Raw genomic sequence first — 25,471 nt, 5'->3', positions numbered from 1 at the left:
TCCAGAGACACTGGTACTATTTAGATCAAGTGTCTGCAACTTTTTGATTTTTTGGACCCAAAAAAATTTGTTTTGATTTAAGGCAATTTTTTAACAATGAGTTTTTTTGGTCATTGTAACATGTAACACGGACACTTGATCTCAATAATACAGTACTGTGACAATAACACACAAGAGAGCAAGACAACTTCAAGGGCCAAAATGCCACCAAAACAATTGCCAGCAGCATGTAAGGACAACCCCGGAGGCCTGAGATCAAGGTCCTAGCAGGGGAGGATCCCAAGAGAAGAAACTCTAAGGGTCCGCATGCTAGGGAGCTGACTATATACTGCTCGTCCGTAGCTGCCGTTGTCGGGCACAGAAGGCCTGGGCAGTGTCACAGGCAAGGTCCCAGGGCGACTGTTGGGAGGGCGTTGACAGATGGGTGATTGCGCACGTGAGATGGAGGGTCGGACCGGAGTTGGAACTGGAATCGGAATCGTCTCCGAGGGGCTGAAAGGGAGGTTCCCCTGATATCACCCCCCCTTTGAATGCGGTGTCCCGATGCATAGACCGGAACGGAATGGTGTGAAAGGTCGTGGAGGCGATATGCTGTGGTTTGCCAGGGTACTTACAATAGAACTCCGCGATTTTGTCCGGGGCAAAGACGTGGTCGAAGCGGACCCACTGGTCGTGCGATGTATCGTAGCCTTTCCATCTGACAAAGTAATTCAGCCGTTTATACCTCACCCTTGCGTCCAAGATTTCCTCTACTTCCCACTCCGGGACTCCGTCCTTGAGGTCCGGAGGGGGGCTGGTCGTAGCCGGGGCGTCTGTCGAAGAGGTCGTCTTAGCGTGGAGGGAGGTCGAGCTTGTAGGCGCCTTTGCTGATCTCCGTGACTATCTTGAACGGTCCGAGGCGGCGGTGGGAGAACTTCTCCGAGGGGCGAGTTGTCCTGATGTCAGAGGTATCCAGCCAAACACGGTTGCCAACCTTAAACTCCGGAGACGGAGTGCGTCTCCGGTTGTAGTAGCGCTTGTACTCCTCCTTGGCCTTAGTGAGCGCGGCCTTGGCTTCAGCAACCCCAGTGGCGATTCGGTCGCAGAACTTGTGCACCGACTCCATGGCGGAACGGACTCCAGGTTCGAAGCCCATGCGCGGGAGTCGTCCCATGTCCGTCATGAAGGGGACTTACTGCATGGAGGAGTGAACGTGGTTGTTGTAGGCAAACTCCGCAGCCGGAATCAGCTCGTCCCAGTCATCCTGCTGATACTTGGTGAAGATCCGCAGGTACTGCTCCAACTCCTGATTGACGCGCTTGGTCTGGCCATCTGTCTGTGGGTGGTACACAGTGGACGTGGCAGGCTTGATGCCGATTAGACACCAGAGTTCTCGGGTGAAGTCCGCAATGAACTGCGAGCCGCGGTCGGAAACATACTTTTCCGGAGTCCCGTGGTGCTGCCAGACATTCCGGCAGTAGAGGCGGGCTGTTCATACTGTGTCGACCGTGGTGTGACACTCCGAAAAGTGGGCACACTTCCCGAGGGTGTCCATGACGACCATGATCGTGTCGTACCTATGCGCCTCAAGGAGCTTGATGATGAAGTCGACGGAGACGGTGTGCCAGCGCTCTGGGGGCGTTTCCGTCGGGTGCAGCTCTCCGTGGGGCAGTCTCTGAAGTGCCTTGGTGCAGCAGCACAGGTCACAGATCACGACGTAGCGGCCGATATGGCGAGACATCTGAGGCCACCAGTAGTTCCGGGAGACCAACTCTAAGGTCTTGAAGCGACCAGCGTGTCCAGCGACTCAAGTGTCATGGCAGAGCTTGATGATGCGTCTCCGCAGGTCCTTGTCCTTTGGTACGACAATCTTCCCACAAAAGTGGAGAAGACAACCGGAGATGGCCCATTCGTCGGAACGTGAGGAGCGGGGGCCTCGAGCTTGACCTTGAACCCTGAGGAGTTGCCGGGCCGCTAATGCGACGGGCTCCTCCAGGTCAGGCTCACCAGACAGGACATCGCGAATGTTGCGAAGGAGTTCGGAACCGGGACTGGAAACGGAAACACCTTCGAGTGCGCGGACGTGGTCGCAGAAGGACGATGTCGGAGTTGTCAGAATTGACTTCGTGGTCGGGCCTCCGGGAGAGGGCATCAGGTCGGCCCATGTCACGACTGGGCTTGTGGTGCACCATGAAGTCAAACCGGGAGAGGTAGAGGGACCAGCAGGCCTGTCTCCGGTTGAGGTGCTGCGTCTTCCTGAAGCATTCCAAATTCTTATGGTCAGTCCAAATCTCGACAGGATGTGCGGCGCCCTCGAGGAAGTGTCTATACTCCTCGAGTGCGCGGATGATTGCAAGCATCTCCTTGTCGTGGATTTCGTAGTTGCGCTGGACATCATTTAAGCTTTTGGAATAGAATGCTACAGGGTGCCACTTCCCGTCCGGGGCGGATTGTGAAAGAACCGTCCCCGTTGCATAATCAGAGCTGTCTGCCTCAAGTCGGAAAGGCTGTGTGTTGTCCAGAATCGCTAATACCGGTTCCGAGGTGACCGCGTCCTTGATCGCTTGGAATGCCGAGGCCTCTGCGTCGCCCCAAGTCCACTTCTGGTCCTTCTTGGTAAGCGCGAAGAGCGGTCGCGCCAGGGCTGAGAAGTCCCGAATAAACCTGCGATAGAAATTAGCAAACCCAAGGAACTGCTGAACGTCCTTCTTGTTTTCCGAAGTCGGCCAGGCGGAGACGCCTGCCACCTTGACAGGGTCCATTTTGACGTGGTTGTGGGAGATGATGACTCCGAGGTACTCGATTTGCGATTTTTCGAACTCGTACTTTTCTGCTTGAAGGTACAGCTTGTGCTCTCAGAGTCGCCGCAGGACCTCTTGAACAATTCCGCGATGTTTCCGAAGGTCCGAGTGGGCGATCAGGATGTCGTCAAGGTAGATCATGACGTCGCCAGAGAGAATTAGGTCCTGGAAAATGTCATTCATCATGGTCTGGAACATCGTGGGGGAGTTTGTCAAGCCGAAATACATCACCAAAGGCTCGAACAGGCCTCGGTTGGTCTGGAAAGCCGCTTTCTACTCGTTACCTTCCTTGATCCGGACGTTGTTGAAGCCCCAACATACATCAAGTTTGGTGAAGTAACGAGCGCCCTTGAGCCGGTTGATGAGGTCGTTGATCAGCGGAAGGGGGTACCGGTTTTTGACGGTCATCGCGTTAAGGGCCCAGTAGTCCTGGACGAAGCAGAGTCCGCCATCCTTCTTTTTGACAAAGAACACTGGAGATGCTATCAGAGACTTGGAGGGCCGAATCCGTCCCGTAGACAGCCCTTCCTCCATGAACACGTCGAGCTCGCATTGCTCAAGGGGTGAGATGGGGTACACCTTGCAGTTGGTGGGCTTGGCGTCGGGAACGAGTTCGATGGCGTGGTCCCATGTTCTCCGCTCCGGTAACGTGTCGAAGGACTCCTTGTTGAAAAACGTCTTCGAATTCCCTAGCCTAGTTCGGGATCTCGGAGGGTGGAGGGGCGAAGTTCCTGGCGAAGGCTTCGGCCAGGCGCTGCAAGACGGTACTGCCAGCGCGTATCTCCTCTGCAGGGCGGAAAGACGTGTGCAGTCACCATCCTCAAGTTGGCCGTCGTCGTCATTGTCGTCAGAGTCTGGCATCAGATCAGGCAGATCGGAATCGCCATCGGAAATGGAATCGTCTCCGTCGTCAGGGCCAGACAGATCCATGGCGCAGACCAAGGGGAACAGGCCGGAGCGGAGTCGCTTCTGAAGTAGCCGGAGTCGCCGTAGCTCAGCCCGTTCAATGCGTTCTTCCTCGCGGCAAGTAGAGCAGCCGCGGGGGCACCGTGTCATCTTGACCTCCTTGGTTTCCCAATTGATCTCTGGGTTGTGCTTCCGCAGCCAGGAGTACCCCAGGATGAGGTCTTGTTTGCCAAGATGGGTGACGGCGAGTTGGACATGCTCGGAGTGACCCTTGTAGCGTAGGACCAAGTCCGCGATCTGGTTGATGGAGCCAGCATCATTTGGGGTGCCGTCGACGTTAAAGACCGGAATCGGTTGTGCCAGGGTACGGACCGGAATGCCATTCCGAGCGACATAGTTCGTGTCGATAAAGTCGGAGGTGGCACTGCAGTCAACAAGCCCAGAGAGGGAGAGCTTCAGCACACTGGTGGTGGACTCTAGCTCCAACGGGAGGTGGAGGGAGTTCACTCCAGGGGAGGCAGCGACAGTGTACTGCTTGGGCAATTTCTTTTCCCAGGCAGTGAGGCGGCGAAGGACTATGACCGGAGTCGCGGGCGGAGTCGGAGATGGAGTCGAAGCAGGGGTAGGAGAGGGTATGTCTTTTGTTTTGGCTTCGTTGTAGGGCAAAGAACTGCATTCATCATACAAAGAGGCAAAACGATTTATAGACGCGAACGAGGGCACACCAGTCACTCGTCGCGGGGGGCAAAATCCTCTCCGGCTGTCGACTCCGGCTGTCGACTCCGGCTGTCGACTCCGGCTGTCGACTCCGGCTGTCGACTCCGCGGCTGTTGATAAGCCGCATTTTGGAACACACACAGAAAACCACTATTTTCGCGCGTTTCATGGGTACAGCGCACGTCTAAGAGCTGGCATGAGTCCCGAATGGCCAGTTAGGGAGATATCTGTGAGGAGGCGCTTCGACTCGACCGTTGTTGACAGCAATTGGCCGTTTACAACGACTCTTACAACAACCAAAAACAACAGCAGAGCCCAAATAACATAGAGGATCCATCCAATCCTTTATATATACCAAAAGGGAATATACAATAAAAGGCATATTTGGTTTTGTGCGCGTTTGGGACTCGAACTCAGAACGCTCCGACGATGGTTCAACCAGGCTTCGAACGGATTAATCGCTGACAGCATTGGAACACGGTTTCGGATCTTTAGCAAGGACGAGGGCATGTGGAAGTGCGGTTAAACGGGAAACCTGACTCGAGGGAAACCAAGGCTTGGCTGCAGATCGCGGCGACCTTAACCCGTAACCGTCCAACCAAACAACTCGACAATAGATTGTGATTATCTCATTAGAGGAGTTGCCAAGTGGTGTCTGGAAGCTGGTCCCATGTTATGGGTATCGCTGGAAAGCTAGGAAGTCGAGTTACACGAAGATAACAACAACGGTTAGCGGACCGTTCACAAAAACGCATAGACAGTCGCAAGAAAGGAGGATTTACAAAGGTCATTGACACCAAACACGTGCTACCGGTCATCTGGACCTGGATTTTCGACTCTGGGCCTTATGGCAAAACGATACCTTACAAATTATGCACATGGACCATCATTCTGTTGTGGCGATTTACCTGATCTTATCATTTCTGTTTTAGTATTTATATCTCTGTTCTGTATTTGAGCGATTCACGGATTGCCCCGCGTTACTAGGTGCATCTGGGGATCTAGCTTGTCAATATCATCCTGCTAGCTCTTTTATCTCAGTAAAAGGCGTTGTGATTGAAGAGTCGAGGGTTCCGGTTGCCGTATAAAGAGTTTTGGTTGGCGTACATTTGGGTTCCGGTTGGCGGTCGAGAGTTTAAGGCAGTTAGTCCTGACTTGAGACGACTCCTTGGGTTTAAGGCAGTTAGTTCCTGATCCAAACAAGTATAAACGGTTCTGGGCATCGTATTGGCGCTTTCCTATTGCGGGATTTCATCGATAGTACACTTAAGAACAACCACAAAACGAAACAAGATTTCATTCAATCTACCCTACAACCTTGCACATCCGTGTACAGGCTCTGTTCCCAGGGTTCTGCACTCGTATTGGGAGACGGTTATTGGTGGTTATTGGGAGTTTGGAACGGTGTTGCACGGTTATCGCTCAGAACCGAACGACTATTTGGTTGTTTTGTTGTTTTGGGGTTTTAGTTGTGTAGTGTCGAGCTCATCTCTGGTTGCCCCCGGCCCGTCATCCACCCTCATCACCGTTTCCGGCAGCGCGGCTGTGTCGGAGTAGTGGGCGATCAACTCCGCTAACATCTCGTCTCCGAGTTGTTGGATCACCTCGTCGAGGATGTCCATTGAGGGGACATCCGCGGGGAGGGGGCAATCCCAGGCGAGATGGTTTGGGTCACAGTACTGTATTATTTAGATCAAGTGTCCGTGTTACATGTTACAATGACCAAAAAAACTCATTGTTAAAAAATTGCCTTAAATCAAAACAAATTTTTTTGGGTCCAAAAAATCAAAAAGTTGCAGACACTTGATCTAAATAGTACCAGTGTCTCTGGAGTTGTGTTGGATATTTCTAGGTATGGTATTCCATGTAGACAGACCTGCCGATTTGACTGCGGAATTCTATCCCTATCGAAGGTTAAAGTTTAATTATTAATTGACAGTGCACGTCACACAGAGCATCGCGCACGTGACGCGCACGTCACGCAGAGCGTTTCCTTTCACTTCCACGTCATGGCCGCAATCAACCCTCCGCCGCTCATCCCGGGCATGGCTGCGCCGCCTGCTTTGGTGAACCCTCCTACGGTAACGGACGCCAAGGTTGCTGAAGAGTATCATATCCGTATTGCGACTCAATGCCGTTGTAAGTGGCACAGGTTGTTTAGTTGCTTCCTCACCCTCACTGGTATCTTCAGTGCACGTTCCCGGATTTACAGATCAGATGTACATCGATTCGAAAATTTATTCGAATGAGGTGCTGGCTGCTGTTGCCCTGAATGCTGGTATGTCCAGGACTGGATGGTTTCTCGCTATTGACGGTGCCAGTCCCTCAGAATGTCGCCCTCGCCGGTGCTCCTCTGTGGGCACAGCAACTGAATGCCCGCATGGCTCAGGTCGACCAAAATGTCCAGCAAACCAGTCAACAGCTCCAGCAACAAATGCAACAGCTCCAGCAACAAATGCAACAGCTCGGCAACCGCTTCCAGCAAATTACCGATGTCGTGGACGACCTCAAGCTTATCGTTATTCGCGTATGTGCTTATATCCATACATTGACTCTCTTCTCACCTGGCCCAGGCTAGCAACATCATAAAATGCGGAGGTGCTCCCGGGAACGCTCTTGAAGTTATTCCGGTCCTTGACCCTGTTGTTGGGGCGGTCGTAAATCCTGATAATGTGTGTTATTCATTTGTAAACCACTGTTGATGACCATTGACTGTTTCCCATAGTTGTCTGCAGCTGCAGGCGGACCCTTGCCACTTCTCCTTGCGAGTGAAGATCCCCGGAATCTCACAGATGCAGAACTTCAGGCCTACCTGACAGGCTACAACTTGCAAGGGGCTGGGAACCGTGCTATTGATCAAGCGACTTTGATGCAGCACCTGGGTATTGTCTAGCTTATTGTACTGTATTCCCTTCTTGTTACTCAGCCTTTATCGCATAATTCGACTGTTCGTCATTGCCCCCCTACTTGTTGGCCCCTCATTCAACCACACCATTGCTCGCCATAAGCTTGCGCTCCTCCCTGCACAAGTAGTCAGACAGGCACCGAAAAGAGGCTATAGGTATGGCGGGACAGACAAACTCGAAGATAACCTCCGGTGGAACGTAAAGGCTCTCAAGGCAAGCCGCTCTTCAACTCGCCCCAGGCAGGAAGGTCAAAGAAGCCTGGGAGGTCGTCCCATCCCTTTTGTCTGCCAGAAACAAGCAAATCACCGATTTGCTTCTGGCAAGGGGCACATTGGCTAAATATGTTGGACTCCTGAGCGTTGAACGACATAAGAAAATAGCGGCAAGAGCCGTTGTTGATGCAGATCCGCAGTTTGTGGAAGCGCTCCTCGACGCACACTGGGAAGTTGTCGCAGGTGTCGAGACGAGGCGGTTTGGCCATCCAAGAGAAGATGTAGCCGGGCTGAAATTGGGCTTTTATGAGCCTGTCGAAGGCCGACATACAAGTTTGCAAACGGGCGGGCTTCAGATGGGCCACGGTCCCCGAAGGTCGAGCGGACCCCTTGACCCACTCCTTCTAAGGATGCGTGGGTGGTTGTTGACCCAAAATTGAGATACTAGGGTGCTTACCTTTGGGAGTCGAATGATTTCATAGTAGATAGCAGGGAGGCAACACTCGATGCCATTCTCTATAGCCAGCTCAAGGACGTCGAACAAGATGTTTGAGGAGAGAGCACCGGAGCTAGCGCTCTCGTATCGTACATGAAACTCCTCCAAGGACGACGGAAATCGACGATGCATCCACTTGACAGCAACAGTCCGAAGTTCACCAAAGTCGTATTTGGATCCCAGCCGGACGAGAGCCGCGACGATGGGGAAGGAGAGCGGCATTTGCGTTAGTAGCGTGCTGCTCTTCGTAAGTTCATGTCGCTTAGACATAATTTAAAACCACACACGGGGAATACAGAACTAAGAGCAGGTTTTTGACGTCTTCAGGATCGTCCTGAATTTCTACCAGCGGACAGCCATCCACTGTACGCGACTGCGTCTCCGGTTGTGGCATTTCATGCATGTCTCTGAACACCGTGGAGTGCGCCGCAAGAAGACCGAGATGGACGCGGAACTGTGTGGTTGCAGCTTGGAGAACAATACTCCTATCCTTATACCAGATTTCAGAGCTAACTATCGTATCCTCTTCTGTTCTCGGGCGTTTAGGCGCAGGAGGATCGGACGAGGACATTTTGTCGTTTGTGTCGGGACTCAAGCCATGTTAGGGCACGTGAGCAAAGATTGGACGTAAAATCAGTGGGTCTTGCCCTTCAGAGCTGGGCCACAAAGCTCAGGATTTTATAAAAACATTTGTATGTTCAAACATTGTTTTTGGCTTCAAAATTTTGTTTTCGGCGACTGCTGACAATCTCTCTCATGCGAACAATTTAAACTCAAGCATTTCTTCCAAACAGACCCAAATGAGGGGAGCGACAACTGGTAGACCCTTTTTTCTGGGCCCTCCAGCGCGAATTCATTGCAGGCGGGAGCGCACAAGTAGTCGTGCAGGCGCCCAAAAAAGGTACGTAGGTAGGTATGTAGGCGGGTAACTAAATACTGAACAAAAAAGTATTACATACGACAGAGAGAGAGAGAGAAAATGCTGGTTTTGGTTCTTCTATGCTGCAGCGGGGGCGGATCTCTCCTTGTCTTTTTTCGCTGCCTCCTGGGCAGCCTTGACGGCCTGCTTCTGTTCTTCAATCTCCTTCATCTGCTTCTCCAATTTCTCCTTCACGCTCGCGCCACCGCTGCCATTGAACGTGACGCTCTTGTTATGGCTCGCCGCTCCAATTGAGCCCGTCTCAGGATTCGGGACGCTGACGAGAGGCGCTGCAGCCGAAAGACCACGGTGGAACGAGTTGGGGAGCACACGGCCTTCGGGGTGCTTGAAGAGACAGTTGGCCCGCGTACAAGCAGCGCCAAAATGACAGGGTTGAGCGAAATGCGGATTCGAGGCATTCGATGGGTGGTTTGGTGGATGCGTGAATGTGCAACCGGTGCGTGTACACGCAGCACCAAAGCGACAGGGTACGCCTGAGGGCGGAGGATGAGTCACGTGTGGTGGAGGAGCATGATGAGCGGCGGGAGGTGGTTGTGAGGCGGCTGAAAAAAAGAAGTCAGTAGAGGACAAGTCTTATTCGGATCAACGCACCTTGCGGATTAAGAACGGCGGGACTGACATGAGCCTTGACGCAGTCTTTGTCTTTACATTCTTTCCCATTCTCGCAGGCCTCGTTACTCAGAACGACGCCAGTTTCTGCAGTTGCGACTGGAGAAGGATGCGACCACCGACAATGTGCGTTGCTGCATTTGACACCAAACTTGCATAGTGTGGGCGATTGCGGTCGTTCAGGAAGTATATACCCAGTCAAACCACCAGTCGGAGCAGGGGCAACCGCTGGGGGAGGAGCTGGTGTCGGCGCGACAATAGGTATCGCTGCGTTTTCTGCAGCCATTGGTTTTGGTCCAGATGAAGGTGGCCCACCACGGCCACGCCCTCTTCCGCCACCCCGCCCTCTCCCATTTTGAGGCCCTCCGTGAAACCCTCCCTCCATTCCAGGCTGTCCTTGGAAAGCAGCTGGGTCATTGAATCCACCGCCAAACTGGCCCGTCGCTGGATTGATAATGCCCATCGTCGAAGCCATTTGCGCCATAAGCGCCATTTGGTTCATCATCATCTCTTGCAGCATCAAAGGGTTCACCATCCCGTTCATAACACTCATGTCCATGACCATGGGAAACCCTGCACTCATCATCATCGCCTGCTGTTGCTCGGGAGTCGGGCGACGGGTTTCCAACAATGGTGTCGATGTGCGACTGAATTTCGTCCTGCCCAAAGCTGTTTCTCCGTCCGCCAACACGGTCAATGAGGCTGCGAGGATTGCCTTCGCGCTGCATCGCTCTTGGGCCTGTGGGTAAGTCGGTCCTACGCATCTTGTGGGCATGGTTGGGTGAAGGAGAGCGAGCAGAGGCGGCCCGTTTTTGTCCTGAGGAAGGGAGAGCTTGGGAGAGAGCCTGCTGATAAATACCATTGCGGGGAGGACGGCGAGCCGACGAGTCATTCGCTGGCGGTGGCACCGAGGCGACTAATTCAGCAGGCTGTTGAGGGCCAGTCTGGGCTGGCGCAACAGGCTCTTCGGCGCCTTTCTCAGCCTCGGCGAATAACCAATCCGTGAAACTGGCGTCTGCAGTCATAGTTAGTTGTTTGGCGAGGTCGCAAGAGAGACCAAAACACACCAAAATCCGATCCTATTACTGCGAGAAAGCATATTAGTAACCAAACGCCTTTCCTAGCAGCTACCATCGCTCACAGTCTTCGAGTTCTCCCGTTATTTGCTCTGTCGTTTCGTGGTCAGCTGAAGACGCCACGCCAAACGCGCATACGCACCAGGAGTCTTGTCATTTATAACCATTATAGTGATGTATTCAGCCATGACAGGGTCTGCGGTGAGTGAGTAGGTGGAGGGGGCCATTGTGGACAAGGCTTGCGAACCTGGATCGGGACTATAATTCCGCCTTGTGAGCTCATCCTGAATGGATTGCTGGAAAACGTGTCAGACAGAAGTCTCCAGAAAGGACATGAAAACACACTTGGAGTGCAGTCGCGCGGTCCGTTCCAATAGCTAAACCGAACGGCATATCGTCAACCAGGACAGAGTGTGGATGTCACACGTGACATCCACAGGAAGACTCCGTCCACTTTGAAAGATAAAACTTTGGCAGATGCTTGCGCTGTAACCTGCAGCGGTCTGAGCTCGATATTCGACTGACAAAAAGTTTCGTTCGAAGGGAATCAGGCTCATCATACTTGCCAGCTATTGAGTCGATCCTGCTCTTCAATTTTACCTGGCGCCAGAAAGGCAAACCATCCTCGGTTTCTCGTTTTTGTGGGACGCCATACGAGCTCTGAGTCATATTTGGCTGCACTTGGCGCGATTTCTCGACCATCATCATTCCCGGCACTCTCTATACCACTGGCGCACTCCGTTCTCTCGGTCCATGACATACTTTGTCACCTTCATCTACTCGTTTGCTCTTGCAAACCAGATCAATGGTGTTCCAGAGGATCAAATCAACAAACCCGCCGCCCAATTGTGTCTGGCTTGAAGTTGGGGTGTCCCGATGGGCCACCACCTGGGTAAACTGCACGATATTTGTTGCCTGGCTCCGTAATCAAATTGAAAGATTTCTCGACCTTCTCTCCCTTTTTTTTCTTGGGCAGAGCAGGCAGAGATCCGGACAGCGTATTCGGGAGGGGAGTTGATGAATCCGGTGCGGTCAACAAGCTCTGTTCAGCGGGGACAGAAGGATAGTCGATACTTGGTGTCGATGGGCCCGCTGCAGAAGGCAAGTTGTCGTTATTGGGGCTCGCTAATAGCGTTGCAGAACAAGAAGAGGGCTCGAGAACTGTAGTTGATTGGCCAAAGCCGTCAGTTATCGGGGTTGACTGGCCACCGTTCGTGTCCGCCAACAGCGCCACACCACTGGAAGGGCCCTGCACCTTGGATTTGAGCTTCAATTTGGGCTTGGGCTTCGGTTTTGGCTTCGGTTTTGGCTTCGCTTTCCTGGGCGCTTTCGAGGTTGGTTTCGAGGTTGCGTCCAGGTTGAAAGAAGCTGAAACAGCAGGAATTGGGTCTGGGGAGGCAGATACTGATTCTTGAGCTGGTGTTGCTGTCCGCGCAGCAACTGTGGCTGCCGCCGCTGCCGCCGCCGCGGCTTTAGAGGCTTGGTTGACCCTTCGACGTTCCTCACGAGGTAACTCGTACGTCTGTACACTGGCAGTCTCTCGAGCAAATCGTCGGATGGTAGCCAGAAGATTGGTGGTTGCAGTCCTGAATAACTTGAGAGTTGTCGTGGTATGCATCCTAAGTTTCGCATATCCGTGCCAGAGGACGAGTTCGAAGCATAGTCGATCAATGAGCTGCTGGTGAAGAGGAAACAAGCCGTCGACCACAGGAAGGATGCACTGAAAAGCTGCGATAGCGTCAGAAGACCATCACCACCAAAACATATTCAGCTTGCCGTTGATCAAACTCATCGACCTGTTTGAATGTCTGAAGCATCCGGATTAGATGAGTGATTATAGCTTTAGCAACCCCAAGTTCGACTTCATGGAGCAGGTCCGGGACAAACATAGTGTAGAAATTGAAGGGAGTCTTGGCCGTGTTAAGCTTTGAAAAAGCATTCTGCACCCAAATTAGTATATGTTGAGCCAAACGACAGAGACGCACACGAACGGGAACCCAGGAGTTCCCTTTCAGCATTTTATCGACAGCTGAATTCGAGCCACCGATAGCAAAGCCATTATCAAACGCAGCGCGACGCGCATCCTCGATAGTTTGTTGTCGAGGATGATCATCGATTCGAATTGATTGTCGCCGCTTCATGTCATTTGCGGTACCAGTTTCAGAGATTCGTCGTTTCTCGATTAAACAGCGCGGACAAGGGTAACTGCCCATACTCCGAATGGTAGCGAGCAGAACTCTATCGGAAGTGAGTCTTGGACTGGAAAAAACACAGAGACTCAGACTTCTCAGGATAATCCGCGCCATAGATAAAGAATCGGGGGAAGACCAGACGAACAATTCCGTCCCAACATCGGATTTTGATACCGTTGTCGTAGGCATCGAGGAAGTCGTCTGAAAGAAGGAGCTCCCAGATACGGTGCATCAACTCGCGTTTCAGGTGCTTGTAGACTTCATCCGACATGTTGCAGCCGTAATGTGTACGATATGTGTCCCGGATGGAGTCGGGAAGCTGCAAGACTGTGAGTTTGCGAACAAAATAGAGCAAATTATATACAGTGGCAAAATATACTTGATGGAAACCAGCATTTGACGAAGGCCTGGCTCGAAATTCCTTGGGATGATTGCCAAAGAACGTATATCCAGGCCAAAGCGAAGCTGTGCCGAATTGAGCAAGATGTGTAGCGTCCGACCATTCCATTATGGCCATTACCATGCTTTCCACAGGGTCGTCAGGGGATTGGGGAGGGCTAGGTTGTGGAATGGCTTTGTACGCTTCGAGCATTGCGGCAGAGGTGTATATCTCGCCAAATACCTCTTCGTGACTGGGACAGAGGCTGGTAAGACCATGCTCATTTAAAGGAGGTTCAGCATCATCCAACACAATACAGGCCTACCCGGGGAAATGAAGCTTCATATCTCTGACAGTTGTCAGAGCTGTCATGAAGCTTTGTTATTGGCAGCTTACCAGAGGTTCCCCCAACAGCATATCAAACGTACCTTTTCCCTCACCCAAACCCTAACCAAACACTAACCAAACACTAACCAACCCTACCCAAACACTAACCAAGCAACGGTCGGTAGTGTATATCGTGGACCGTGAATTGGGGAGCATCAGACTCTTTTTGAGAGTGTCCAGCACAGGGCAATCTAAGCTGAACGCTGCCCGAAATCCACTTGTCGGTGACACCCAGAGGTTCTATTCCTCTCTTGTCGAGTTCGTCCAGAAATTTCTTAGTCGAAAATGGTTGAGGAAGGTCACCCAGGTTAACGCCATCAGACTCCGCTTCCTCGTTGGGTTGAAGTAAGTATGTTGGAAATTAATCGGTCAAATGCGCCTATAGAACCAGCATTTTCTTCTTCAATGTGGTATTTCATCAAATGTGCGACCGACGCGTTTGGGAAGGGATAATACCACGGCTCTCGAGGCAAGGGTAGATCCTCGGGATCGAGTTGTGTGGCTTGCGGCGCACGATAGAGGTCGTTGGTCGTTATAAGCTCGTCCGGGTCATGGGTGGGCCGTTGAGGATAGACTTTATAAAGTCCAAATCGGTTTGGCTCAGTCCGGATCCATTTCTGAGGTTCAGGTTTGGGGACGTGGACGGGATCAGAGACTGGAGCAGCTTGAGAAGTGGGTGCCGACGGCAATGGCTGGATACGACGAAGACGTGGGGGGGGGGCTGCATCGTTCAGTTTGGCAGGAGCACGTCGCTTTTGGTTAGGCAGGCCACTTGGCCGACGCAGAGGAGGTTCTGGAGAAGGTTCTGCAACAACTTGTATCTGTGGTCGAATAAATGAAGATCCATGCTGCAGAGAAGAAAACATGCACAGCGGCCACAACCGGCAGGCTTGGAGGGGGCGGCGGTTGGGCTGCGAGTCTTTGGTGAACGTGCGCAACAGACTGGAGGTGCAGGGCCTTGAACCCAGAACAAGTTCGGTCGTGGACTCGCTTGGCCTCTGCGAGATTCCGCAGAGGCTTGTGGCAATGCTCACACTGGTACTTCGCCGGGGTGCTGAGTGACGCTGGCCGCCTCCAAGCCTATCCCTCCTCGAATCTCTCTCGCACGTATCTTCTTCAACTTCAAGTTCGAGTATAGTTGATTCCAAGCAAGGGTTGATCACGTAATCGTTGATGGAGACCACCGCTTCTACTGGTGATGGGACATGAGACATGAGACAGCTGTCTCATGGGGAACTGTGGAAATACCCGGGGGGGCATGTAGATATCCACCAGGGTGATAGTACCTTCTCTCCCTGGTTGTTCACAGATGAACACATGGTTCTAATGTCTTTCCCCCATGGTACTGCTCACATTCACCCCAGGGGATTTGACTAAAGTACCCATGTGGAAATGATCAGTCGCCCTGGGTTGTTCACAGATGTCCCCATGGGTTGTTCACAGATGTCTCCATGGGTTCTAATATCTTTCCCCCATGGGTTCTAATGTCTTTCCCCATGGTGTACTGTTCACATTCACCCCAGAGGATTTGGCCAAACCACCATGTGGGAATGATTAGATTCTCCAGGTGTTGATATTCAATGTCCACATTGGGTAGAAACTTTCTCATTTCCAAATATATATATTTTCATGATAACACTGGCAGAATTGATTCAAAGTCAATATACAAGAAACCTGTTGCTTTATAGTACTAGTATATCATCCAGGTAGACTTTGTTGTAGTAAAAAAAAAATTGATTCAGAATAAATACATATGTGTCATATTAGCCTGTAGGTTATGAGCTGATGAATTCAACTCTTAATCATTCTAGCTTGGTCTATATGTCTGACTGTTGCTTATATTATTAGTTCTTTGGATTCAAGCTCGTAAGGATGTTAGGATTGTTGCTTTTTTAAATTTTCAAATTAAATAATTGTCACCCTAAGTATCATAGCTCTTTCACCTAGGGTGACATTGATATTGGCCCCAGGTTGACACAATTACTTACCCCGGGTCCTCTGGTTGTTACCCTGGGTATGATGTGTCTTTTACTTATAGTGATGGCCAGGTTTGGTCCGGCTTTTCGGTTCGAACCCGAACTTAACCGGACCGAACCGAGGTTCGGCATTCACGTTCGGCCAAAACGCTTTTTGAACCGAACCTGAGCTCGGGTTCGGCCGGGTTCGGCCTTTTTTGCCCCAAAAAGGCCGGTTCAGGACCGGTTCGAACCGGAGTTCGGCGTTCAGGTTCGCCAAATGCGGCTTTTGAACCGAACCGGCGGTCCGGCGTTCGGCCAAAATGGGCCAAGAACCGGACTGAACCGGACTTGGCCATCACTATTTACTTAGGGTGATGTTAGTATATGCCCTGGGTCTCAGTATTCACTTGCCCAGGGTCTTATAGTTGTTGCCCTATGTATGACAGATATCTCACCCAGGGAGATGTTAGTGTACACCCTAGGTGCTGGTGTTGACTCACCTAGGGGGCTTCTGGCTCTTACCCTTTGTATAAACCTTTGTTCACTCTAGGCAACTTGTTAATATTGTTATAAGACAACCTATAAGAGCAACTCTGGAGGCCTGTGTTGAAATGTGATCCTACGCGTCGTTATCTCCTCAGCCCCTATTATTTCCCATATATATATGTCCTGTTTTCCTATGATATCGTAGCCCTTTGTAACGCCCCTCCTCATTGGAATATATCCCTTTGGGCTCTCGTCTCCTCCCTCCACTCAGTTCCAACAGCCTGTATCAGGGGAACCCCTGCTTCAGCCTTCTTTGGACTGTCCGAGCACATCTGAGGTATATCTGTCAGACTGCAGGTCAGGCTGTGCAAGGACCTCTCCTAAAATGTGCGCCTGGAACAGAACAGACGGATAGTCGGGCCTGCAAGTACGGCGAGCGGGGTAGATCAAACAGCTCATTCACTCAGAATTGCTAGCAAAATCTGAGCTACTGGTCAAGGGTGTTACTCACAAAACCTGGGGGACTGCCCAAGGGTCACAAATGTCACACTTTTTGAAAACTTATTTTATTCATATTTAGGTGGTAGATCATGATATTGATGATGGAATTGATGGCATCTAGATAAAGTAATTGATGTGGAACGATTTTTGATTGACATCAGTGCTTTTGATGGCTCTGTCAAGATACATCAATTTCGACCCAATTAGGATGTATACCTTTGCCCTGCATCACAAGCCTACCTAGATATTTATCCGGGTCTTCGGCCTGAAGAAATGGTGATTTGCCTTTCCATATCTGGTAATAGCTTAGTCATAGCTATCAAACTCATTGAGATATTCACAATTGATTGAATGTCACATTTTCCTGTCACAGCATCCCGTTTGGGCTTGCCCAGTTTTGCGAGTAACACCCTTGACCAGTAGCCCAGGTTTTGCTAGCAAAACTGACTGCCTATCCTGGATCAAAATCGAAAGGGCCTGTGGACTTGGTCCCTTGTCACTATCAGTGGTCGAAGGTTCGAATTGGGTTGTGTTGGGCCCGATGGGTCGATGGTACCTCCTTACACGGAGTAAGGTAGTTCTTCAGACGATCTAAGCGATAGAGTACATGGTACACTATCGCGCCTTATATACGCGGGCCCGCCAAGGGGTGATCGGACACCCTGGCCTCTCCTGCTCCTTCTCGCCCCCATTCCTGGCCGCAGAGGGGACGATCGTACATCCCTTGCGGGCCAGGCGCTACTCCTAACCTCCTAGCACTCCTCCCCAGTCCCCTGGTGTCGAGTTGGGCTCGGCAACGGCTCGACGCATCGTTCTCGGTCACGTGCTTCCCACGTGTGCGTTCCTCCTACTGGGGCAACACTACAGTATTATATACAACAAGATTGCTCATAAAAATAATAATAATAATAACAAAAGCTCAATTAGACACTTTGCGATTCCCACCGGGAGCCACCCGGTGGCTAAAAATCGTTGCGAGATCCGGTGGCTCCGGTGGCAGTGTAAGATAATCGATCTTGATCTCGACGACCATGGAGAGACTACTGCTAGAGTCCTCTGTCTCATTTCACACCCTTGTCAGGGGAACCCCCGCTTCGGCCTCCTTCGGACCCTCCGAACGCATCCGAGGCGCATCCGACCGGCGCCCCCTCGGACGCCTCCGACCCACCCCGACCATCGTCCACGGCCTCCTTCGCCCCCGCACAATCACCGATCCGTCAAGACCCTCCCAACGATCACCTTGGGACAGAGCCTGCGACGCCGCTCAGGCCTTCTGCGCTCTACGTCGGCAGTTACGGACGATCAGTATATAGTTGGCGCCCTAGCAGGCAGACCCTTAGAGTTTCTTCTCTTTGGATCCTCCCCTGCTAGGTCGGTCCCTCCGTGTATTTCCCGTAGCTTTTATTCATGCTTTGGATCCTCCCCTGCTAGGCTTTCGTCGGAGTCTCCAGGGTTGCCCTTACAGCAGAAGAAACTCTCTACGGGATTAACCGGTCAAGATTGCCAGGTTTGGCGCTGATTCAGGCTCGGAGTACGAGTCCGTACCCCCCCTCGTCACCGCCCCTGCCACTTGACCCCTCCTCCTCTGCTCTTGTCGTCTTTACGCCCGCTATGTCCACCTGAGCTGCTCCGGACGCTGACGCGCATGGACGCCACTTGAGGCGAAACTAGACAACCTCACCAATATCCTCACCCACCTTGCTTCCCAGGCTTCCGCTGCCGCACCACCTTCGGCAGCTCCCGAACCACCTTCGGCATCTCCGAATGCCCCCGACGGGATGCGTTATTTGGTGATATTACTGTCGCCTCAAAACTGGTCTTACGACCAAACCCTCCGTTTGCGTTTAACGGAGATCGCAAACGCGGCCGCGCCTTTCCTATACGCGGTCAAGACCTACGCTCGGCTTGCCCCGGAGGCCTTCGTGGTCAACGGAGAGCCGAGCGAAGAAAAGGCCGTCCGCTACGCCATGTCCTATATGGCGGAGGGGCCTGCTCAGCAGTGGGCAGAGCGTCATGGGAGCAAAACCCCCTTCCCCTTCCCTCGGTGGAACCTATTCCTCTCCGAGTTTCGCCTTGGTTCGTTGAGGAGAACAAGCAGGACCTTGCGCTTGCCAAATTGGAGAGCGCGGGTTATCACATGGGAACGCGGGATGTCTACGGATACACCGACGACTTCGAGGACCTAATGGACCTCGCCGGATTCGAAGACGCGTTGGTTAAGGTGACCAAGTACCGCCACGGACTTGACCCCCTGATCAACAACGGCATCACGTCTTCGAACGACCCCCCAGACCTCCGTGACTATCTGGGCTGGCGCACTCGGGCTTTCCGCCAATACGAAGCCTTGGTGCGGGCGAAGCTCATCAAAGGGACCACCCCGCGGACGCCTTCGGGGGGCTCCGCGTGGCGCATTCCCTATCGCCCGTTCGGCAACTCCGTTCCCCATCCGCCCGGTGGCCGCACCTGCGCCACCCGCGGCCCGCGCCCCGTCCCGGCACCTCCGGCTCCCGTCCCTATGGAGTTGGATCGTACTAGGGCTCGGGGCCCCTCGTCGAGCCTGCTTCAGATGTGGCGACCCCAATCACTTGGCTCGGGACTGTCCGCTCCCCGCCGATGTTCGCCATATGGACATCCTCGACGAGGTAATCCAGCAACTTGGCGATGAGATGCTGGGAGAGCTACTTGCGCGGTTGTCCGACACCGCGGCCTTAGCAGAGGCGCATTCGGAGGCTCCGGCAGAGGATTTTGTCCCCGCGACGAGTGACTGGTGTGCCCTCGTTCGCGTCCATAAATTGTTTCACTTGTTTGTATGATGAATCAACTCCCTTGCCCTACAACGAGCCTGAAACGAAAGACGCACCCCCTGCCCCCTCCGAAGCCCCCGTTCGGATTCGCCGACTTGCCTGGGAGAAAAAGCTACCTGGCAGCTATACCATCTCTGCCGCTCCTGGGGTTAACTCGCTCCACCTTCCTCTTGAGCTTGAGTCCACTGCGAACGCACTCAAGCTCTCCCTCTCAGGTCTGGTCGACTGCGGAGCCACTTCGGACTTTATCGACACAGAATACGTCAATCGAAACAACGTGCCGGTCCGAAATCTCTCAGTACCCATACCGGTCTACAATGTCGACGGCGAACTCGGAGCTCCTTCGGACCCTCCGGAGCGCTCACCAGATCTTGACGACGACGAGCATCTTGAAGACGGCGACCGCATCTTCTACACCTCCTTTCGCCCAATCGAGGAGATTCGCGCTGAGAGCACCGTGTCCCAACGCCTTGCAGAGGCCTTCGCCCGTAACTCGGCCCCCCGCCTTGGAGATTCCGGACTGGGCCAAGGAGTTCCAAGACGTCTTTGACAAGGAGTCCTTCGACACGTTACCAGAGCGGAGGGCTTGGGACCACGCCATCGAACTCGTTCCCGACGCGAAGCCCGCTAATTGCAAGGTGTATCCGATCTCCCCCTTGAACAGCGCGAACTTGACGAGTTCATCGAGGAGGGACTTGCCACAGGCCGTATCCGCCCTTCGAAATCTCCGATGGCTTCCCCCGTCTTCTTCGTTAAGAAAAAGGACGGAGGACTTCGGTTTGTCCAGGACTACCGCGCCCTCAACGCAATGACGATTAAGAACCGGTACCCCCTCCCGTTGATTAATGACCTTATCAACAGGCTTAAGGGCGCCCGTTACTTCACCAAACTCGACGTTCGCTGGGGGTTTAATAACGTCCGGATTAAAGAAGGAGACAAGTGGAAGGCGGCCTTTCGGACCAACCGAGGGTTGTTCGAACCTTTGGTGATGTATTTTGGCCTGACGAACTCCCCCGCGACTTTCCAAACGATGATGAATGACATTTTCCAGGATCTCATTCTCTCAGGAGACGTCATGATCTACCTTGACGATATCCTTATCGCACATTCGGACCTCCGTAAGCACCGCGAGATCGTCCGCGAAGTTCTTCGGCGACTCCGAATGCACAAGCTGTACCTTCGCAAGGAGAAGTGCGACTTCGAGAAATCGTCAATCGAGTACCTGGGGGTTATCATCTCTCACAACCACGTCGAAATGGATCCCGTTAAGGTTGCCGGAGTCTCCGCATGGCCTCCGCCCGAGAACAAGAAGGAGGTCCAGCAGTTCCTGGGGTTTGCTAATTTCTACCGCAGGTTCATTCGGGATTTCTCGGCCCTAGCGCAACCTCTCTTCGCTCACCAAGAAAGACCAGAAATGGGCCTGGGAGAGGCCCGGCCGCCGCCTTTCAAGCTATCAAAGACGCGGTCGTCTCAGAGCCCGTCTTAGCGATCCCGGACGACTCCCGGCCTTTCCGACTTGAAGCAGACAGCTCAGATTATGCGACGGGGGCGGTTCTTTCACAACAATCCGCCCCGGGACGGGAAGTGGCACCCTGTAGCGTTCTATTCCAAAAGCTTAAATGATGTCCAGCGCAACTACGAGATTCACGACAAGGAGATGCTCGCGATCATCCGTGCACTCGAGGAGTATCGGCATTTCCTCGAGGGCGCCGCGCATCCGGTCGAGATCTGGACTGACCATAAGAATTTGGAGTATTTCCGAAAGGCACAGCACCTTAACCGTCGGCAAGCCCGATGGTCGTTGTACCTTTCTAGGTTTGACTTCACGCTGCACCACGTCCCAGGTCGCCAGATGGGCCGCCCCGACGCCCTCTCCCGTCGGCCTGACCACGGCATCTCCGAGGACAACTCGGATGTTACCCTCTTACGCCCGAACTGTTCCATGTTCGCGCTTGAGGCCGTCACCGTCTCTGGGCCTGGCTCCGAACTTGTCCGCGACATCAAGGAAGCACTATCCGGTGAGCCTGACCTAGAGGAGCCCGTCGCGCTTGCGGCCCGGCAACTCTTGAAGGTCCGAGGTCAAGTTCGGGGCCCCGCTCATCACGTTCGGACGAATGGGCCGTCTCCGGCGACCTCCTGTACTTCCGCGGCAAGGTTGTAGTCCCTAAAGACAAGGACCTAAGGAGGCGCATCATCGAGCTCTGCCACGATACGCGAGTCGCCGGACACGCCGGGCGGTTCAAGACCTTAGAGTTGGTTTCGCGCAACTACTGGTGGCCGCAGATGTCGTCACTGTAGACTTCATCGTCGAGCTGCCCGAGGCCCATGGGTATGACGCGGTTATGGTAGTGGTCGACGCCCTCGGAAAGCGTGCCCACTTCACTGAGTGCCATACGACAATAGACGCGGTCGGAGCTGCCCGCTTGTACTATCGGAACGTCTGGAGGCACCACGGAACCCCGAGAAGTACATTTCGGACCGTGGCTCGCAGTTCATCGCTGACTTCATGCGCGAACTCTGGCGCTTAATTGGCGTCAAACCGGCTACCTCCACGGCTTACCACCCGCAAACCGACGGACAAACCGAGCGCGTTAACCAAGAGCTCGAGCAGTACATCCGGATCTTCACCAACTACCAACAAGACGACTGGGACGAGCTTATCCCTGCTGCTGAGTTCGCCTATAACAACCACGTTCACTCCTCCACTCAACAGGTACCCTTTATGACTGACACTGGTCGGCTCCCCCGAATGGGTTTCGAGCCAGGCGCCCGCTCAGAGTTGGAGTCGGTAAACGAAGTTTCGCGATCGGATAGCTAACGGCGTCTCCGAGGCAAAGGCCGCACTCGTTAAAGCCAAAGACGAGTATAAACGGTACTACGATCGGAAACGTTCGGACGCTCCGAAGATTCAAGTTGGTGATAAGGTTTGGTTGGACGCCTCTGACATTAGAACAACTCGGCCCTCCGAGAAGTTCTCCCCACAAGCGCCTTGGACCGTTCAAGGTGCTCGCAGAGGTTAGCAAAGGTGCCTACAAGCTAGACCTCCCCCCGCGTTACTCCAAGCTCCACCCCGTCTTCCCCGTTGTTAAGCTCGAGCCCGCTCAGGACGACCCCTTCGATGGACGACCCGGCTACGACGAACCGCCCCCCGAACTAGAGGACGGAGTTCCCGAATGGGAAGTCGAGGAAATCTTGGATGCCAGGATAAGGTATAAGCGTCTTAACTATTTCGTCAGGTGGAAAGGCTACGATGCTTCACACGACTCGTGGGTTCGGTTCGACCGTGTCTTTGCGCCAGACAAGATTGCGGACTTCTATCGGAGATACCCGGGTAAACTACGGCACATCGCCTCAGCAACCTTCGACTCGCTGCCCTTCCGTATTATGCGTCGGGACGCCGCATTCAAAGGGGGGTGATGTCAGGGGAACCCCGCTGGCCTCCTTCGGACCCTCCGAACGCATCCGAGGCGCATCCGACCGGCGCCCCCTCGGACGCTCCGACCCACCCCGACCATCGTCCCACGGCCTCCTTCGCCCGCACAATCACCGATCCGTCAAGACCCTCCCAACGATCACCTTGGGACAGAGCCTGCGACGCCGCTCAGGCCTTCTGCGCTCTACGTCGGCAGTTACGGACGATCAGTATATAGTTGGCGCCCTAGCAGGCAGACCCTTAGAGTTTCTTCTCTTTGGATCCTCCCCTGCTAGGTCGGTCCCTCCGTGTATTTCCCGTAGCTTTTATTCATGCTTTGGATCCTCCCCTGCTAGGCTTTCGTCGGAGTCTCCAGGGTTGCCCTTACAACCCTACTTACAGACCTCCTCGATGCACGAGATCAAGAGTGGATTAACCGCGAGGGAAGGTTCCGGCCGGGCGGCTGAGTGAATCTTGATACCTGGGGAAGTGATATCTGGCGTGAGCAGTTCAGGTGAAGGATTCCAGTGTCATTTGAGGCAGTATTGATGGAGGGAACAGGTTCACCAAGCAGGAAGTTCAACAGCTCGTTGTGGCTTTAGATTTGCCAGAGGTTATCAAGTGTCCCGAATCAGGTAACGTTGAAGACAGCGTCTCGGCACTTTGCATGCTACTCGCTCGTCTGGTACACTTGTCCAGGCTCTCTGATGTCGAGATGCAATTTGGATGGGAACGCTCTCGGTTTTCTCGCATCACCCGACTTACGGCTTTGTTTCTGTGGGATCGATGGAAGCATCTTTTGCGTTTTGACCCTCGCCGACTCACACGAAAGCTTGCTTACTTTGGCACTATACTGCAACTACGGGGTGCTCCCATGGATTGTGTTGTTGCACTGATCGATGGAACCCTGCGTAAAACGGCACGTCCAGTCAAGAATCAACGACTTCTGTACAACGGCTGGAAGCGGTTCCATTGCCTCAAGTATCATGCTCTGCTGACACCCGATGGGATTGTGGTGCATGTATACGGGCCAGTCGAAGGCCGTCGCCATGATGAAACAGTCTTCCAGCAAAGTGGCCTCATGGAAATCCTTCAAGCCCACTTCTACAAACCAAATGGAGACCCGTTGTTCATCTACGGCGATCCCGCTTACAGCGTTGCACCTCACATTCTATCTCCATACCGTGGCGCTGCACTCACAGCTGGCGAGGCCAAGTTCAATCGTGCCATGAGTACTTGCCGCGAACCAGTCGAGTGGAGTTTTAAAGAGGTCATACAGCAATTCCCTTTTCTCGACTTCTCCCGAAACCAGAAAGTCCTCCTTTCGCCCTGTGGACTGTACTATCTGGTTGCACTTTTACTGGGCAATGCGCATACCATTGTCCACCGCCCTCAAATTCCTCAATTCTTTGACTGTGATCCACCTTCGCTACAAGAGTACTTCACTGGCGGACCAATTGTTGATGAAGAACTGGACAGCTGGTGCTTGGATAGTCCTTGGGTAGAGCTTCCGGATGGAGATGAGGATAGTCCGGATGAGGATGATGACCGTCCAGACAACGAGACAGATGATGAAGAAGAAAGAGACTGATTTGAACGAATTTAGGATACAAACATGAACGCTGTATGAATTAGTCCTTTTTCATGAGAGTCATCATCATTGCATTGTAGCGCTCGCTCTCGGCCAATCGACGTTCAGCCTCCCAACGGCCCCGCTCAGCCTCATCGTTGCGTCACTTCGTCTCTGCCTCAGCTTGTTCCCTCTGCATGTTCATCAGCATTGCCTGTGCCTCTGCAAGCTTCCCAAGCCCCGCAACCATTTGATTCTGTAGCGCCAACGACCTCTCCTGATACTCCACAGTGTCGCCATGTCGTCACTCGTCCAGCGCACGGGCTTCCCGAAGAAGCTTTGCATCGTCCTTTGCGCGATTTTCGACGATTTCCGTAAGCTGGTTGCGCTTACGTTTGGGTTTGGGCTGGGTTTCATCGTCGGTGAGGTTTTCCTTGTCTGAATCAGACGATGAACGGCGTCGTCTAGTTTTCAATCAGATGAGGTGTATAGAGATGTTATAACGCACTTTCGCTGGCCCTGCTTCTCACGCACACTCGCACCTTCAAGACTTGAGACATCCGTCAGATTCTCTCGTCGGACTAGGCCCTTCATTGCCGCATCTTGTAGCTGAAGCGCACCCTGTGTCTCCACGTCCTTCTTCTTGTGTGCCACGGACGATTTCTTGTGTTTAGCTTCCGTCTGGCTATCGAGCAGCTCGGCGATATGTGTCAGGAGCTGTACATCGTTAGAAAGCCATACGGTAGTACGGAGGTAGAAACATACCTTAATATGCTCGTCTACCTCTTCGTTGGTTCCAGTCTTCTGTTTAGAGCGTGTCTCGTTCCTCTGTAGACGCTTGAGAAAATGAAAATTGAAGCTACTATTGACCCACCTTGTGAGCTGCGATGAGCAGTCGGAAGCGAGCACGATATGCCTCCGCAGTTTGGTCCACCAGCCTACCATTCCGTGTTGTCGCAGTGAGAAGATTGACGCACACGCGCTGCCAAGCAGCAGTAGTAGCCTCGCCTCGATCGCATTCGAATGGGCGGACATCGTCAATGGTTTGGATCAAGGCTCTGTCGTGCCACGGAAGCCAGTTGGGCGAGCGGGCGTTGCGGACAGCGGTCAACAAGGGACTCTGGGCGAGCACATCGCTGT

The 25,471-nt window shown here is 53.1% G+C and overlaps 6 protein-coding genes across 6 annotated transcripts; 2 read left to right on the top strand and 4 right to left on the bottom strand.

Moving 5' to 3' along the window:
• Positions 1-6,412: 6,412 nt before the first annotated feature.
• Positions 6,413-7,296, top strand: MIND_01122300 (uncharacterized protein; the record flags this gene model as incomplete). The annotated part of the gene is made up of 5 exons (XM_037367779.1): positions 6,413-6,542; positions 6,595-6,681; positions 6,725-6,930; positions 6,977-7,075; positions 7,129-7,296. The coding sequence occupies 5 exons, from the start codon at positions 6,413-6,415 to the stop codon at positions 7,294-7,296; spliced, it is 690 nt and encodes a 229-aa protein (XP_037215611.1).
• A 221-nt stretch (positions 7,297-7,517) lies between these two features.
• Positions 7,518-8,603, bottom strand: MIND_01122200 (BTB domain-containing protein; the record flags this gene model as incomplete). The annotated part of the gene is made up of 3 exons (XM_037367778.1): positions 8,305-8,603; positions 7,979-8,255; positions 7,518-7,925 (listed from the first exon to the last, which is right to left on the bottom strand). Exons 1-3 carry the CDS (start codon positions 8,586-8,588, stop codon positions 7,518-7,520), a joined length of 969 nt encoding a protein of 322 aa, XP_037215610.1. The 5' UTR covers positions 8,589-8,603.
• Positions 8,604-9,014: 411 nt separating this feature from the next.
• MIND_01122100 (uncharacterized protein) lies at positions 9,015-11,035 on the bottom strand (the record flags this gene model as incomplete). Its single annotated transcript, XM_037367777.1, has 8 exons — positions 9,015-9,499; positions 9,549-10,268; positions 10,327-10,581; positions 10,634-10,651; positions 10,708-10,734; positions 10,785-10,838; positions 10,890-10,938; positions 10,988-11,035. The coding sequence occupies 8 exons, from the start codon at positions 11,033-11,035 to the stop codon at positions 9,015-9,017; spliced, it is 1,656 nt and encodes a 551-aa protein (XP_037215609.1).
• A 433-nt stretch (positions 11,036-11,468) lies between these two features.
• Positions 11,469-13,630, bottom strand: MIND_01122000 (uncharacterized protein; the record flags this gene model as incomplete). The annotated part of the gene is made up of 6 exons (XM_037367776.1): positions 11,469-12,362; positions 12,439-12,582; positions 12,628-12,880; positions 12,927-13,492; positions 13,539-13,562; positions 13,610-13,630. The coding sequence occupies 6 exons, from the start codon at positions 13,628-13,630 to the stop codon at positions 11,469-11,471; spliced, it is 1,902 nt and encodes a 633-aa protein (XP_037215608.1).
• A 287-nt stretch (positions 13,631-13,917) lies between these two features.
• MIND_01121900 (uncharacterized protein) lies at positions 13,918-14,466 on the bottom strand (the record flags this gene model as incomplete). Its single annotated transcript, XM_037367775.1, has 1 exon — positions 13,918-14,466. One exon carries the CDS (start codon positions 14,464-14,466, stop codon positions 13,918-13,920), a length of 549 nt encoding a protein of 182 aa, XP_037215607.1.
• An 8,962-nt stretch (positions 14,467-23,428) lies between these two features.
• Positions 23,429-24,352, top strand: MIND_01121800 (uncharacterized protein; the record flags this gene model as incomplete). The annotated part of the gene is made up of 1 exon (XM_037367774.1): positions 23,429-24,352. The coding sequence occupies one exon, from the start codon at positions 23,429-23,431 to the stop codon at positions 24,350-24,352; it is 924 nt and encodes a 307-aa protein (XP_037215606.1).
• Between the last annotated feature and the right edge of the window lie 1,119 nt (positions 24,353-25,471).

This window comes from Mycena indigotica (assembly GCF_014461135.1).
Source record: "Mycena indigotica strain 171206Taipei chromosome Unknown Mind.scaff0010, whole genome shotgun sequence".
NCBI classification, from domain to species: domain Eukaryota; kingdom Fungi; phylum Basidiomycota; class Agaricomycetes; order Agaricales; family Mycenaceae; genus Mycena; species Mycena indigotica.
The sequence above is the reverse complement of the archived record's forward strand: the minus strand, read 5'-3'. Positions and strand labels throughout refer to the sequence as shown.